The sequence below is a fragment of the Neoarius graeffei genome, chromosome 6 (genome assembly GCF_027579695.1).
Source record: "Neoarius graeffei isolate fNeoGra1 chromosome 6, fNeoGra1.pri, whole genome shotgun sequence".
Taxonomy (NCBI): Eukaryota; Metazoa; Chordata; class Actinopteri; order Siluriformes; family Ariidae; genus Neoarius; species Neoarius graeffei.
In genome coordinates, this window is record NC_083574.1 from 51,617,744 (window position 1) to 51,634,526 (window position 16,783).

At 41.5% G+C, this 16,783-nt stretch overlaps 1 protein-coding gene across 2 annotated transcripts in view; it reads left to right on the plus strand.

Moving 5' to 3' along the window:
- kiaa0513 (KIAA0513 ortholog) overlaps positions 1-16,528 on the plus strand; it is a 53,288-nt gene extending 36,760 nt beyond the window's left edge. For both annotated transcript variants that reach the window (XM_060923802.1, XM_060923803.1), the window contains exons 3-12: positions 2,599-2,698; positions 2,964-3,037; positions 3,669-3,739; positions 4,139-4,343; positions 4,513-4,553; positions 7,250-7,325; positions 8,595-8,672; positions 12,659-12,739; positions 14,039-14,133; positions 14,680-16,528. In XM_060923802.1, coding sequence (XP_060779785.1) covers positions 2,599-2,698; positions 2,964-3,037; positions 3,669-3,739; positions 4,139-4,343; positions 4,513-4,553; positions 7,250-7,325; positions 8,595-8,672; positions 12,659-12,739; positions 14,039-14,133; positions 14,680-14,729 — 871 coding nt within the window. In that variant the 3' untranslated portion in view covers positions 14,730-16,528. The remainder of the gene's footprint in view (positions 1-2,598; positions 2,699-2,963; positions 3,038-3,668; positions 3,740-4,138; positions 4,344-4,512; positions 4,554-7,249; positions 7,326-8,594; positions 8,673-12,658; positions 12,740-14,038; positions 14,134-14,679) is intronic.
- The last annotated feature ends 255 nt before the right edge of the window (positions 16,529-16,783 follow it).

Below are 16,783 nucleotides of genomic sequence, written 5' to 3' on the forward strand. Positions count from 1 at the left end.
GCAAACAAGAACCCAGCATTAAAGGTTCATATGTTGCCATTAGGTGGGAAAAGACGTTTGCAGTGGCTGAGAGCCATAAATAGAAGTGAAATCAAGTCTGATGGATCTCTGACGTCACGCCGACTTCGAGAATTTCAGCAAAGACAAAACTGACTAGAATATAATATATTACACATCTGTGTTGACACTGTCAGTGATAGGAGCTGCTAAACGACTCCACCCGTTTCTACAGAACTGCACTATCCACAACTCGTACAGCCATCAGTGTTACACTGACTCGTCCCTAATTCATAGGCTATACACACCGGAGAAGCCATCATTTATAAAACAACGGAGTGTATTTTTCCCTAAGGCACAGAGAGTCAGTTATGGCCCTTCTCCACTACCCTTTTTCAGCTCGCTTCAGCTCACTTCAGCCCGACACGGCTCGCGTTTCGACTACCTCAGAGCAGCGCGACTCAGCTCGCTTCAGCCCTGCTTAGCACCCAAAACTCGCACGGTTTTGGAGTAGGGCTGAAGCGAGCCAAACCGAGCTGAGTGGGGCTAGGGGCGTGAGCAGACACTCCCCTGTGCACTGATTGGTGAGGAGGAGTGTCCTCACATGCCCACACACGCCCCGCGAGCACGCTGGGATCTGTAAACACCGTAAACCCGGAAGAAGAAGAATGAAGCCTTATGCGCCTCGCCTCATCTATACGCTCTTGCCAGTATCTGTTGGAGTTGTCGGTGACAACAAGCCACAGCACCAAGACCAGCAACACTAACGACTCCATGTCCTCCATGTTTATTGTTTACTATCCAGGTCGTGAGACTACCACTTAAAAGGTCACTGATGTCACTGTTTGCGCCGCCTAACGACATCACGTGACGTCCACCCACTTTCGCTAACTCCACCCAATGTGTCCACCCACTTCTAGCCAGCACGGTTCAGCACGGTTGTAGTCGAAATGCAACTCCAACAGCCCCACTCAGCTCGACTCAGCCCAACTCAGCACGGCACGACTCAGCCCAACTCAGCACGGCACGGCTCAGCCCAACTCAGCCGCGTTGGTAGTGGAAAAGCGGCATTAGAGCTCAGCCGTTCGTTATCACAGAGCCTCCAAACCAACATTAGCTACAGACAGACGACACTTTGGTTGCAGTGCAGCTTCACAAAAACACCACAGAGAACAGCTGCTTAAGAAGGAATGGCGTGGAAAATATACAACCACAAAACATGTATTACTTAGCTGGAAGGCAGGCATACCTGAGTTCATTCGTCCTCTTTACGTGGACCAGTGCAGAGAGGTTTAAATCCCACGGATGTCGGATTAGGCCTTCATTGTTAGCTCACTGGCTAGTTTTCAACATGGAGCCGAAGTGACACCGGCCCGCAACACACACCAGCCGAAAACAAACTCATTCCCAAACTTATCAGTCACACAAAGGTTCACATGATGTACCAAAACCTAGTAGTGCTGCGTGCTTCCCCTAATTCCCCTTACATGTACGCTCTCTCTTTCCCCTAGTCAAATATGGCAGGCCTGTTGTCAAAGTGTGTCACGTGATCGTGACGTCACCCCGACTTCGAGAATAAAACGGTTTGCAGTTTATGAATGTCTCCAGATGAGGACTGCATGATTTATTTAGAACTGTGACGACAGTACACCAACCTTTTTTTAATATAAAAGCAGACTCCGCCTCCCCTCGTTTTCCCCGTGAGCTCCGTTTCACGGTCCTCCCAGTGAAGGTGAAATCCAGGCAGATAGACAGAAGAGTCTGGGATGTGCTCACCGAGCCAGGTTTCGGTGAAGCACAAGGCAGCAGATCTGTTAAAATCTGTGTTGATTGTGTTGAGGAGCAGCAGTTTGTCCATCTTGTTAGCCAGGTGAATAGACGGGAGCACAGTGCGAAAACCCCGCTGCCTCAGTCTGACAAGCGCGCCGGCTCGCTTCCCCCGGTGTCTCCGGCGTCCACGGCGTTATCTATAGAGAGCTGCTGCTCCCCCGACAAGTAACTCTGGAAAAACTTTCCGGATTGATGAAAGCAGATGAAAGAACTTTACTGGTGGTTAATCCAATGTTTATGAGTTCTTCTCTAGAGTATGTGACCAGCGAAGAAACACAACAAATACACAAAAACGTAGAAAGTACGAGAGAGCGAAGTACCGAGGCAACCGGTACTGATATCCTAGTAGTAGAGTAGGTAATTGGAGCGCATGATTGCTCATATCTTGTGAATATGGATAGAATAATCCAAGTCATCCTAAGTAACAATATAAAGTCTTATCTTGAGTCCGTGATCAGAACTGAGCACTCAGAATAAGTGGAATAAGATGGATTTCCGCATGAATGGCTCACAGAATTAAATTTGCTCTTATGATGTAATTAAGAGATGTATTTCTATTAATAAACAAACAAGTGGGGGGGAGGACCAATCAATCAAAGATATTTATTTATTTATTTATTTATTTAATTTTTAAATGAACCTGCCATCACTCGTCCTCTTTGGAGAAAAATAATAAGGCCTTTGTTAGCAATATATAAGGGTGGGTTTTTTTTGTTTTTTGTTTTTAATAAATAACACATTTTCTCTCTCTTTTCTTTCTGTCTGTTTCAGGGAGGACTTTGACCAGGAGGAGAAAGCACGCTTCGGCGAGTTGTGTAGTGGTGAAAACGGCAAAGCCAGGGAGTGGTTTGCAAAATACGTCAGTGTGCAGGTGTGGTGGGGGGGAAGCTCTTCAACCCGGGTCTCAGAGTTTATGCTCAGTATATACACATGGTACATTAAAGCGCTTGTGTAGCTCTTAACAAGTAAACTAGGTCCTACAGAGTACATACAAACATAGTGTTGGTTACTTCAAAGCTTGCCATTCATGTCCCAGTTAAAAGCATGTTGTTGGCCTCAGTGTAGCTGAATGAGATATATGACCCACTAATATACAGGATCCATGAGGTATAATGAAGTTATTTGATTTCTTGCAGCGCTGCAACTCTAAGTGTGTGAGTGAGCAGACGTTCTACCGACTGGTGCAGTCTTTTGCAGTCGTCCTGTTTGAGTAAGTGTGCAAAAAAAAAAATCCAGAGCCTCAGTAAGTCCGTGCATCTTGGCTGAGATTCTGTGACAAGCTGCTAGTTTTGTAGCTCAGTAAACATTTGGTAACACGGCATTCTTGCCTCTCAACCTGAATATATGAATCATGTTGTTAGAGCCAATATTGCAGAGAGGTTACAAGAACATATCCTTTCCCAAGTGACTCATTTGTATTCTTTTTTTTTTTTTCTTTTAACCCTTGACATGCATTATTTATGGAAATGAACCATGTAATTACTGTGTTTTGAAATGACGGAACAATAATCAGTGCCCTGGGCCAGTGTTTCTCTCACAATGCTTCTCGACTCTGTATGTATCTTTGTGTAGTTTGATACTAACTCGAGAATGAATATTACTATTAGCGCTTGGTTAGTTTGTCTTGAATTGGCGTCTGATGATCAAACTGAGTGGATGGTGAATTTGTTTTATTTGGACAAATAGTCATGCAGCTTTGTTGGCACTCGTTCCACAAGTTCATTTCCTGAAGCTTTCCTCTAGGGTCAGTATTTATTTACATACAGTATGTGCGTGGGTTGAATTTGATTTTGCATTACTGCCATGACCTTCAGCTGACCTCTGTTTTGACTGACTGTCAGATGCTACCAGATGGATGATTACAGCCCTGCCAAGCACTTAATGACCATGTGCTTCACATACTATTACATTGGTAAGACATGGAAGAAAGCATGTTTTCTTGAATGAGTATGTACGTTATCTTAATTTAATATGAGGGTGAATCAGATCAAAACCTGAAAAGTGCAACACAAACTAGAATTTAATTCATTTTTTTGGTCTTACCCTATTAAACAAGATGTGTGGGCTTATTTGTTTGCTTTTTTTTTTAAATAATGTGCATATAATATCCCTTTTTCAATCTCAGTCACTTTTACTTTATTTAAGGGCTTAAGCTCCTCTTATTGCTTTAAATAACAATGGCATGATAATGACCGTCACTTTTTTTTTTTTTCAAATGCCACATCAAGCAAGTTGTGTTGTTGCTTCAAATGTTAGTTTTGTGATTGCGTGCACACGTATGGTCACACATGGTACATCCTCTGTCTCGCAGGGAAGATGCAGCTGTCACCTACAGAGCTCCTGGAGAAGCCGAGTGCAGGTTTCGACTCGTACCTGCGCAGCAGCAAAGTCTGGCTCTCCGGCAAGAAAGACATTGCTGAGAAGTTGTTGAAAAATACAACGACCAAGACGGATATGAAGAGTTTCTTCGGTGGACTGGAGAGCAAGATCAGAGGCCCGGCTGCCCGAAAGAATGAGTGAGGAGCGCACTCTGGCTCAGTCATTACCTTGATTTTACTACGGCCAGTGAAAACGGCTGCATATTCAAATCACTATCTCTTAAACGGGTCATGACTAATGGACCTTGATTCACTTACAAATGATAAAGGTCTGGTCTATTTCAAACTTCCCCTCTTTTGTCCACAGAGAGGCAGATAGTCCAACAGAAGGCAAGCCTAAAACACCAGGTAGATCATTTACATTGATTTTTATTGATAATTTCCTTATCATAAGTAAATATGGAGCACCAGCACTGATGAAGTCAAGAGATGGGTTCATGTCTTTCATTTATGTTCAGTTCTATGTCTACGTCATTTACTTAGAATTCATACCAGACACAAGAAGTGACGCGTGTTGAGCCAAAGTCAGGCCAGCTGTATTTACAGTGCAGTACATGATGTGAGCTAGCAGGGCAATGAACTAACAGCATATTTGCATTTATTCTAGTTGCCCACGTTGGTGCACTGGTATCAGTTCAGAGGTGGACAAATAATTCATTCATTATCCTGTCCACTGGCCAAGTAAAAAAAAAAAAAAAACCTCGTGTGCTGCCTAGTCATATGTTTTGTCAAGGCTTTTTTTTTTTTAAATTGTCATTTCAACCATATATAGTTGGTACAGTACACAGTTGAAGCGAAACGATGTTTCTACAGGACCATGGTGCTACATTAAACATCACAGGACTACAAATTTAAATATAACAACATAAAGTGCAAGAGTGCAGTAAGTGCAAACATTGTAGACAATAAACTACATACAGCATAAAGTGCAAAAACGACAACTAGCACAAACGGGCGGCACGGTGGTGTAATGCCTCGGTCACAACCGGCCGTACGTGCTCCTACGGCCGGTCTACGTGCAAGAAACGCAAGGAGGGCACGCGTGTGACGTGCTGATTTTCAAGCCGTAGACCGGCCGCAGAGGTTCTTTGTCATGTCAAACAAACTCTACGGGCGCTTACGGTTTTTTTCAGGTTGCAAGACAAACTTACAGCCAACGTGCGTCTTTCTCCAGGAACAAAAAAACCGCAGCGATTTGGGGGAACGCCAAAAATCGCACGGCCAAAAAATCATACATCCGGTTGTGACCTAGGCTTAAGTGGTTAGCACGGTTGCCTCATAGCAAGAAGGTCCTGGGTTCTGTGTGGAGTTTGCATGTTCTCCCCGTGTCTGCATGGGTTTCCTCCAGGTGCTCCGGTTTCCCCCACAGTCCAAAGACATGCGGTTAGGTTAATATGGGACGGCCTTGGGCTGAGGTGCCCTTGAGCGAGGCACCTAACTCCCAACTGCTCCACGGGCGCTGTTAGCATGGCTGCCCACTGCTCTGGGTATGTGTGTGTGCTCATTGCTCGTGTGTGTGTGTGTGTTTGCTGCTTCAGATGGGTTAAATGCAGAGAGGAATTTCACAAGTGTGTGATGAATAAAGTTGTGCTTTCTTTTCTTTCTTTCTTAGAGTGCCAACCAGTACCCGTCACTGATAATGTGCGGAAAGTTGAGTGTGCATTTTGAGGTAGCATATGTAGAAAGTAAGAAATAGATGTAAATATTGTGTATGTGAGAAGTATTGTAAAAAGGTGATGGTGCATTGTTGTTCACTGTGTAAAGACTGCACTGGGAGTGGTGTGATCAACAGTATGTGTGTATCAGTCCAGTCCCTCAGAGTCGAGAGGTCTGATGGCATGTGGAAAGAAACTGTTACAAAGCCTCGCTGTGAAGGCTCAAATGATTCGGTACCCTTTTCCAGAGTTCTATACTAATTTGGTTGCCTTGAAATCTAGTTAGGCTAGGCTAAAAAAGTATTGATAGCATCATGAAATAACATGTTGGTGAGCGAGTTGGCTCATTAGCTGCATTAATAAAGACTAAGAAAAATGGATGTGAATAAATATGATCGTTGTTTATGCCATTGACAACATTGTCCAACATTGCGGCTATATGCCGTTGTGTTCTCTCTTCGTATTGCGTGAAATGGATATCATTTGAATCTGGATAGTGTTTACATCTTCTCTCGATATTTATTTTTAACTGTGAGAAGGCTATTTAAGAAGCAGGAGCGTTTATCTGAGGATAACCATGCACTGGGTTAAAGTTTCAATGTATCTGCGTGTTCCTGATTCTGAAAACGTCTGCGGTCACGTTAATTGATCTGCCGAGTAAAAATCGTTCCATCGTCAGCTAAATTGCACTTCAGATAAATGTGTGTAGGGCATTGCACCACAGTCAGCTGCATTATGTTTAAACATAGCCTGTATACTAAAGGAAACTTTACTTTGTTTTGCCAAAGTCAATAAGTAGGAGGTTTGTTTTTCCCCCACTTGTTGAGTCTACTTGTCCAGTCTACCACCGGTCAGCTAAGAGCCCAGACACAACATCTGCTTGTCCCAGATACTCGGACTGCGCTTTTGTCCACTCTTGTCGGTGATAATGTAATACATAATTCATTTAAATAAAGTGAACTGGGGATGTGTTGGACATATGAATGGATTCCTATGGAGTTTTTGCTCCACTGAATTGTGAAAGTGGAGGAAAAAAAAGGTATGGTGTGTTAAAAGGAACAGGATAGACAGGGTTTGATATTGAGCAGGTATGAAAGGATTAGACAGTTACTTGGAATCACATCTGTTAGGTAAGGACGCATGTGCGACAGACGAACAAAATAACACCTGCATAACACTTCTTTTAACCCATAACACTTTCGTTTTGCGTGTATAGGCCTGATGCATAGAGCTCTCCATATGTGTTTTAGTCTGTAGTGAATCTTGATGGACACCATTCCTTGAGTCACTGAGTACTCCTCATGCCTGCAAATTTGAGACACCCTTCAACACTATTCTGCTAATGACGAGTGTGTGTAAACTCTGAATAATGTTTCTCATCTGCTACAGCATGGCCTACATCGCCAGATAAGAAAAAAGGAGAGAAGATATACCTGTACACACACCTTAAACAGCAACCAATCTGGTGCGTATTTCATTTGTTGTTGCAGGGGGTTTTTTTTTATATTTTTTTATAAGGCTGCAGAAGCAGTATCTATCTAGTCTAGTATCTTTTGTGTCTATCGTTTGATCCAAGAATCCTCATGAGGCTTTGTTTCAATAGTCATGCTTGATACACATCAGGAAATGGAAGTACTTCACTGCTGACTCTTTTCCACTTTCATACAATTGTGCTGTTGAGTTCTTCGTTCTGATTAATTTTCTGACAGTAGTGCCAGCGACAAGATAAATCAGACATCAGCTCTTGGTGACAATTTTTCTTCTTGTAACAGTCTTCAGGATAAATGACTTTGTGCTTTCTAGTCTCCCCTGACAGGCTGGGTCCCCCCCCCCCTTCCTTTCCTCTCCCCCTTAGAGAGGGGGAAAAAAGAGAATCTAGTGAGGGAACAACTTTTTATAGGTGTTATAATGTAAGGGATAGCAGGAACTAACTTGATTTGTGGACATTCCACGATATTAAATGTAACTGTAAATATAAAAAACATACTTCATTAATAAATTGAAAAATGGAGGCGTTGGTAAAATTGGTGTGCCATAAGAGGAATAAAACACTGCAGGAAGGACTGTTGTGTGCAAATAATCGACTTCAGGTTGGTGGCAGTAACTCCATTTCATGTTGGGTTGCATCACACGACCCCATCATGGAGTTATTCTTTATTATTCTATCCACATTCACTGGATATGAGCAATCGCGCACTCTGGTTGGCTATTCTACCAGCTCATATACTGTGAGTAGAGAAAAACAAAATGGTGGAGCGTGTTGCTGAACCAACCAAGAATGAAATAAAGGCTCTACTCGAAAACAAAACCCCAAAAATAAAAAAAAAAGTGTGTGTGTGTATATATAAAATAATATTTGTGGGTTTTTTTGTTTATTTTTTTTCAAGAATTATCACATTTTTCACAAATTGCTGCTGTCATTTCGCTGGTTTGTTTACATTCTAAGTGGAAATTATTTTGTTGGATGTTTTTTATTTATTTATTTTTTTTTATTCATCAAATTTGCAGAAAATAAAAATGCTGTTTGTCAAAATCCAGTGAATGTGAATAGAATAAAACAGTTATTCCACTCAATCTCGTTGTACATGGCTTATTGCCAACTCGGTGCTATGCGCCTCGTCGTCTATCAGCTCATGTACGACTTGATTTCGTGGAATAACTGTTAAATATCTCTGATCATAGGAATGTGATCCTCATCCTTCACACAGTTACTGATGGTCTTCTCTGTCCAAAGGCACACGTTAAGGTTTTGGAATGCTGCATTTTTCGACGCTGTGCACTGTGAGAGGAACAAAAGGTCCCCCACCACGAGGTGAGAGTATCTATTTAAAAAAAAAAAGTTCGTGTCCTTTTGATTAAATATTTCCAGTGTGCTTCTGCCTTGGATGGCTAAATATATATAAAAGAGTGGCAGCAGTTTTCTGTACCAGCTAGGAGGATCTGTATTGCTGTACCCTCTGTTACTACTTTAGTATTTTTCTTACACACCTCTTTCATAACAAAAGGATTAGCAGGTTCAGAACTGGAATTGCCATGAGGTGTGTGATAGCTGGGTGTGACTATGTCAACGTTTCAGGCCATGTGATGTTTGTGAACAAGTGTTAAAGATTAGGATCATGAGATCGCACTGCTACCTTGTTCAAGTTTGATAAGGATTTTGGTGTGTGTGCGTGTTTTACATACTTGCGTTCAATAATGTCTGATTCTTGCCTTGCTCTCTGAGCTCAGTCTGTCCCTGTAGTAGACGCTGCTGCACCAATCTGCTCAACGGCCTCTCTTTCCCTCTCTCTCTCTCTCTCTCTCTCTCTCTCTCTCTCTCTCTCTCTTTCTCTCTCTTTCTGCATGCAACTTTAACTCTTTATCTCCATGTGCCTTGCTGCCTCAAACAGGCGGACAGCTGAGGAGGAGAAAGACGAGAGGTCTGTCATTCATTATGTCTGCTGGACCGGACACCACTAGACAGAAAAAGGCCACAGAGAAATAAAAACGAGAGCAAGATAGCAAGAAGACTCAAGAAGTTAGACTGCAGCAAAGAGCAAGGGAAGGTGTCAGGAAAAAGGGTATGGGAAAGTTTTAGATGTGTAGGGCTTTTGTAAAGCAGGAAGGAACATGTGTAAGTTCTATCCTACATATTCATGGTGTGTAGTAAAAGAATGCTGAAGAATGTGCACAGAAAACTACAGAGTCATCTTGGATCTTATTAGATTGTGGAGTGTGAAGCTGACAGGATGTAGTGCACTACTCTGATAACAGTGGAAAGCCAAATATAACAACAGCAACAACAACAAAAAGATGCTGCTTAGTGGTTTGTTTCCGTGTGTGTGTGTGTGTGTGTGTGTGTGTGTGTACATATATACTGTGTAAAAGTCTTAGGCACGTGTAAAGAAGTGTAGATCAAAAATGGCTTAAAAATAATGAAACTAAATGTTTCAACATTAAAAAAAAATACTATAAACAGCAGTAAGCCATAATAAATTAAACAATCAATATTTGGTGTGAGACGACCCTTTGCTTTAAAAAAAAAAACGGCCATCTCAGGTACAGTTAGTGCAGTTTTATTAAAGAAATGTAAGGTTTTACTTTACATTTATAAGGAAATATAAGGTTAAAGCTGTAGGTTTTACTGAGCACCTTACAGAACCAGCCACAGTTCTTTTGGGCACTTTGTCACACTCGCGTCTTAATTTTGCACAAAAACCCAGTAGCCTTCATTATGTTTTCTTTTTTTTTAATCTGAAAAGTGGTCTGTAATGTAATATGCTGCTCAGGTACAAACTTTTTTTTTTTTTTTCTGTAACATTTAATTTTCTGCTGGAAAATGAATGTTTGGAACTCTAAAAATGTTTTTGTACTGACTCAATAATGTAGAAGTCTCATCTCATTATCTCTAGCCGCTTTATCCTGTTCTACAGGGTCGCAGGCAAGCTGGAGCCTATCCCAGCTGACTACGGGCGAAAGGCGGGGTACACCCTGGACAAGTCGCCAGGTCATCACAGGGCCGACACATAGACACAGACAACCATTCACACTCACATTCACACCTACGGTCAATTTAGGCCAAGTTTACATTAGACCGTATCTGTCTCGTTTTCTTCGCGGATGAACTGTCCGTTTACATTAAAACGCCGGGAAACGGGAATCCGCCAGGGTCCACGTATTCAATCCAGATCGTGTCAGCTCCGGTGCTGTGTAAACATTGAGAATACGCGGATACGCTGTGCTGAGCTCTAGCTGGCGTCGTCATTGGACAACGTCACTGTGACATCCACCTTCCTGATTCGCTGGCGTTGGTCATGTGACGCGACTGCTGAAAAACGGCACGGACTTCCGCCTTGTATCACCTTTCATTAAAGAGTATAAAAGTATGAAAATACTGCGAATACTGATGCAAATACTGCCCATTGTGTAGTTACGATTGTCTTTAGGCTTGCCATCCTTCCACTTGCAAGTGGTAAGTGATGTGCGCTGGGATCACACACACACAGCGGCTCAGTCCCGAATCACAGCTTGTGCACTTCACTCGCGCGCTCTGTGAGCTGCGCAGGGCCGGAGTGCGCACCCTCCAGAGGGCACTCGCTGTTCAGGGCGGAGTGATTTGGAGCGCAGGATGCCTGCAGAGCCGAGCGTATCCGTGTATTGGTGTTGCTGTGTGCAGGCGAATCGTGTATTGGTGTTGCTGTGTGCACACTAATCGTTTTAAAAACGTTAATCTGATGATCCGCTGATACGGTCTAATGTAAACTTGGCCTTAGAGTCACCAGTTAGCCTAACCTGCATGTCTTTGGACTGTGGGGGAAACCGGAGCACCCAGAGGAAACCCACGCGGACACGGGGAGAACATGCAAACTCCGCACAAAAAGGCCCTCGCCGGCCACGGGGCTTGAACCCGGACCTTCTTGCTGTGAGGCGACAGCGCTAACCACTACACCACCGTGCCGCCATTGAAAGCAAATTAATAATTAAAATTAATTATATATGCAAGTCTTAAAATGTCCTCATGCTGTTAGTGTGGATGCTGCTGCACCACATTTTGTGTATTCTGTGCTAAAAAAAAATTCTTATATTAAGTGTTGAAATTTTTAATTTAAAAGGTTTCATTTTTTAGCGTTAAAAGGGCTAAAGGATATTACAATTGTGGAATCACAAATTTACTGTTAGGAGACCTGGGTTTCTACCTTTTTCTCTGCTTTAAACTAATTTTAGGATTTGTTCAATATGGAACAAAAATAGTTTATCAGTAAATAAGGTAGCTTCAGAAGCATCTACATGTTGAGGCTATTCCATGAAACTCCATTAGTGTCTGTCTGGCTGAAAATATTTTTTAAAATGGGCCATTACCTGTCTCATTTAAACGTTCCTTAATTTGCTCGTAAATGGCGTTCTTTGATTAATGCACCAACGCCGACCGTATTTACAAAACTCTCTGGAGGATTAAAGGAACACTGCTCCAGTTGCTTTGGATCCTGAGGCCATGATTTCTGGATAGTAGTGTCTGGGCTTTTGTCTTTTGCCTCTGCTTTTCCTTTGTGCGTTTTATGTGGCTCGTGCGCTCACTTGTCGTTGCATGCTTGTTGCGTACTGTGCAGGTCGTCTGCATGCTGGGTCTCCTGTCATTCTGTCGACAGTTTCTTCATTCTTAGTGAAGTTGAAATACTAACTTTCTTAGGTCAAGTATAAAATTTAGTGGAGCAGATGCAGCAACTTGGGAGTATTCTCACCAAAGGCAGGAGTTTAGAAATTGTTCTAAAATGATTATCTTCTCAAAGTCCTGTTTAAACGCTAACTAGCTTTTAGATTCATAAGACGATTTGTTGTGAGGAGTAAAGGTTTTGCTTGCTCTTGCATAACCAGCATCCAGAACCAAGTTGTCTAAGGAGTTCTGGATGAAATTTTCGAGGAATTATGCTTTATATTTTTCCTTTTGCTGAATGCATTTTATTTTATGTTGGTTATTTATTAACCCTAATTTAATCTAACCACAAAGCACTACTAAACACTAAAATCGGGTTAACTGATAAGCTTTGTTCTGCATGGGTGCTAACGTCAGGCTACATTATGATGTCTGGCCTTTTGCAGTGTTTTTCAGTGCTCATGATTCTTTTTGCTCATTACACCTTGCTATTGAGTTAATCTTAGCAAAATATTTATGATTTAAAATGCACTAAAAGACAAAAGGATCTTGGCAGTGGTACTGTATACCCCGGCTGTGATTTCCCCGCTTTGTTGGCTTCCATAAAATCACTGAAACTGAGAAGGACCTCAACCTTGAACTTTGACCTCTGCCTTCAACCTCCTTAGGGAAAAGTGGTGTCATATGACCCAGGAAGAGAAAGACGACAGCTCTAGGATTGAAGAAAACATCACCTTTGGACAGCTGGGGTGAGATTCTTAAAATGGTTACAGTTTGGATAAGAATTATCCAGATAGGGGTGGAGATGAACAGTGCAAATGTTATACCCTGTCCACACTAGGGATTTTGTACCGATACGAAACTACTTTTGTATTGCAACACCTGTCCACACTAGCAACTATACCGGTACTGTAGCGGTATAACTGTATCGGTACAAAACCCACAAATGTATGGGTTTCGTACCGGTACAGTATCGGTACTGTAGCGTGGACAGATGAAGCGGCTCTGTATCGATACAAATATAATGCGCATGCGCAAAGTCACACACCTCAATCAATGTCTTCACTGAATAAAATAGTGAAGAACGGAGATTCGTTTGTTTCTTTCTCAACTGCCTCGCTCGTTTTATACGATTCGACTGAATAAATGACCACCAGAAATGCAGACTGTACACTGACCATAAAAAGCGCGCACACGTTGTTTCATCCGTACGGAAGCCGAGAGAGGCCCTTCATATAATCCTTTTTTTTTTGTTTTGTTTTGTTTTTAAATTCACCTTGTTATCCCGAGATAACGACATAATTAATTCAGGATCTCGAGAAAACGACACAACTAATTCGAGATCTCGAGAAGACAAAACCGTTATTTTGAGATCTCGAGAAAACAAAACAATTATTTCATGATCTCGAGAAAACAGCTGAGAAATGGTTCATTCAGGTGCGCCGAGACTTGTGATATGCTGACTTTGGGGCTATTTCTCATTCTGTATAGACGCAACTTTGGTCATTAGAGTGTCTGGAATAATCGATCACCTAATAAGGCAGTATTTTGATCAGGGGTTGACACAGGGAGAGATTGCATTAAGTCTTTTAATAAGGGATCATTTCAAAATTAGTCCGCGGCACCTCCGCAGAAGACTGGCCTGGCTTCGTCTCTACCGACGGAGATACAGTGATCCAGCTGAGATCATGAAATAATTGTTTTGTTTTCTCGAGATCTCGAAATAACAGATGCCATATATTCTCGGAAGGAAGTTACTCGGTAACCACAGAAACATTTCGCGCACGCGCATTTCAACTACCGTGAAAGAAAACCGCAAACATTTCTCACTAGTATGGACAGATGCACTAAACTGTACCAGTATACTTTGTATCGATACAGTTAAACCACTATCGTACTGGTATAAGTGTGAACACAGCATTAGTCTTGTGTGTGGGTTGTTGTTTTGTTTTTCCCCCCCATCAGAATTAAATATTTGTTAATGAGGTTTTTTGACTCTGCAAGTTTGTGTTACATTTGTTCATTCTTATTTGTATGTGTGCTTATAGAACCTTCACCCATAATATGCTCGCCTTTGGATTGAGTAAGAAACTCTGCAATGATTTCCTCAAGAAGCAGGCGATTATTGGAAATTTGAATGAAGGTGTGAGACACGCACACTTTTTTTTTTTTTTTTTTCCCCTCCTGTATTTTTCTCTTAAGTCAATTCAATTTTATTTGTGTAGCACTTTTAGCAAGCAGCATTGCCACAAAAGTAGATTTTACAGAAATATGGATGTAGATATACATATATAATTAACTGTAGATGTAGATATCTGTGTCTAATGAGCAAGCCAGATGTGACAGTCTTTCGGAAGAACTCCCTTACACAACATGAGGTAGAAATCTTGAGAGGAACCAGACTCCGGAGGACACTGGATAGTGGGATTGTAAATAATTACCCTTCAACAACTGTATATGACCGAGTCAAACAGAACTAAGTGTGCTAAAAGGATATTCAGAATAAGCATATTGTGAATAGAAGTCCTTGGATGAGAACAAGAAAGTCTTTACGCTGACCGCAGCATTTCTTATGGATGAGTTTACAGTATATAGGTAGGATTATCCTCGGAAGAAAGGGTGAGGCTCGGGCATAACGTAAACTAAAAATAAACGTTTGTTGTTTCTTTTTTCCTTTCTCCTATTTTAGAGCAATACAAGTTGCTGAGTGATCATATTGAACAGATGGCTGTGGAGTGAATGGCAGCTACAGAGGACTCCACTATCCTCCTGTTCTATCCTACTGTTGGGTTCCCTCATGTAGAACACCATTCAGCTCCAAGTGGAAACTCGTTTATCCTATCGAGCACTGCTACAGCCCACCTTCACTTGAACCAACTTCTAAAATCCAGCAGCTGAAATTAACATATCTATAAGGTGGTAAGGACGTTGCACTTATGCCATTGTTGCTCACTATAACTCTATACTTCTGCTATGCTGCTGCATCACACAAATGCTATGTTTTTAAATTGCGCATCAGTCCCAGACAGATCAGTCTCATGAAATAAATGTACGGTATATAATGTATTCAGTAACCAATTCAGCTAAGCTAAGCTGACTCTGGAAGTATTTTTATTGAGCTGGGTGAACTGTAAATGTCGACAAAATGCAGTTCTGTCACTCACCCACCCTCCCCCCATTCTATTACTCTTTCAAATTTTGTTTCCTCTTTTTTTTTGGCAGCCTCTCTCTCTCTCTTTTTATATGGCAACAACATAAAGAAATGTACAACAGGGCATTTAGGCTGTAATTCAAACTTGACTTATGACGCACTCGATCATATTCTCAAACATGTTATCAGGTTCTCATGTGCAGGCTATCAGGCCTGTTACACAGTATGACCGTGTGGTAGTGTCCACGTGAGAATATGATAATGTGTGGTAAAGAGTTGTGATGGCGTGTGTGAGAAGGTATGGTTGATCGTGTGTATGAGACAGTGTGGTCGCGTGTAAGAGTGTATGATGGTATGTCAGTGGATTTGCTGTTGTGTGTGTGTGTGTGTGTGTGTGTGTGTGTGTGAGAGAGATGTCAAGTTTGAATTACGCTTAAACAGCCTTCCTTTAAAAAAAAAAATCTATTATCGCAGACTCAGCATTTCCAAACTGTTTATAGTCTAATTTTTTCCCCCAGAAATGTGAGCCCCGTATCATTCATGTGCAAAACAGTATTAAGTACTCCTTATATTATCCATATGGTGTGTGTGAGCCTCCAAAATGAAAATTTAAAACTCCAGTCTGTCCAAAGTGCCTTTAACAAATTTTCCCCTGTGATGTGTCCTTGTTAAATGTTGGAAATATAAGCCTCCAGTTTTACATATTTTAGTCCCCCCACCACATTTACAGTGTGGTTATATCAGACATTTAAGTCAGTTTTGCATTTGTTTGTAATCTACTGTATGTGCACTCTAAGTCTGTGTTTATAGAGTAGTTCTGATTGTTTGTTTAGTGATGGATCAATGCAAGTTGTAGTGTTGTGTAACACTTGTTGTCGTGTTTGTGCTGTCCTGTGCATGTGTATTCATGGTGAAGTGAGCATTCTTGTTGTGTAATGTCATGTCCAGTCAATAGGGGGCGGTCATGTTACTCCATATTAGCTGCTGAGCAGTGGAGGAGAATGTTAAACAAATCTGGTGTTTTAGAAAGATGTAAGAAACTACTGAAGTCTTCTTGCATGAGGATAAGGTAAAGTTAATATATAATATAAAAGTTTGTAAATACAGAGATTCTATCACAGAATATTGTCGTTTGCATTGCAACACAATGGCTGGTTCAAAAAGGGATCACTGGACTGTAAAATGTTAATTTATATAAGGTGTTTATGTTTTTGTCACACGATGGACCTGGATAGTTTTGTTGGAAAAATGTGTGCTTTTCAAATCCTGTATATGTGTTCTTTATGTACTGTGGATGCTTTTGCTTTACTGTCCTCATATTCCCTGCTGGAATGTACCTGTTAGACCATGTCTGTTGTGTGTTTCTAATAAAAGATGTTTAACCTGATGTGTAGTGAACCTTGTTACAAGTAAAATGCCATATTTGATCTTATTTCAACTCGGTTTTATTTGCATAGCACCTTTAACAATGGATATTTCCACAAAGCAGCTTTACAGAAATCCAGATGGAGATCTCGATCTCTGAAAAGCGAGCCAAATGAAACAGTGGCAAGGAAAAGCTCCCTGAGATAACATGAGGAAGAAACTTTAAGAGGAACCAGACTCATCATCTTCTGGGTGGAATTATCAATAATTACAATAA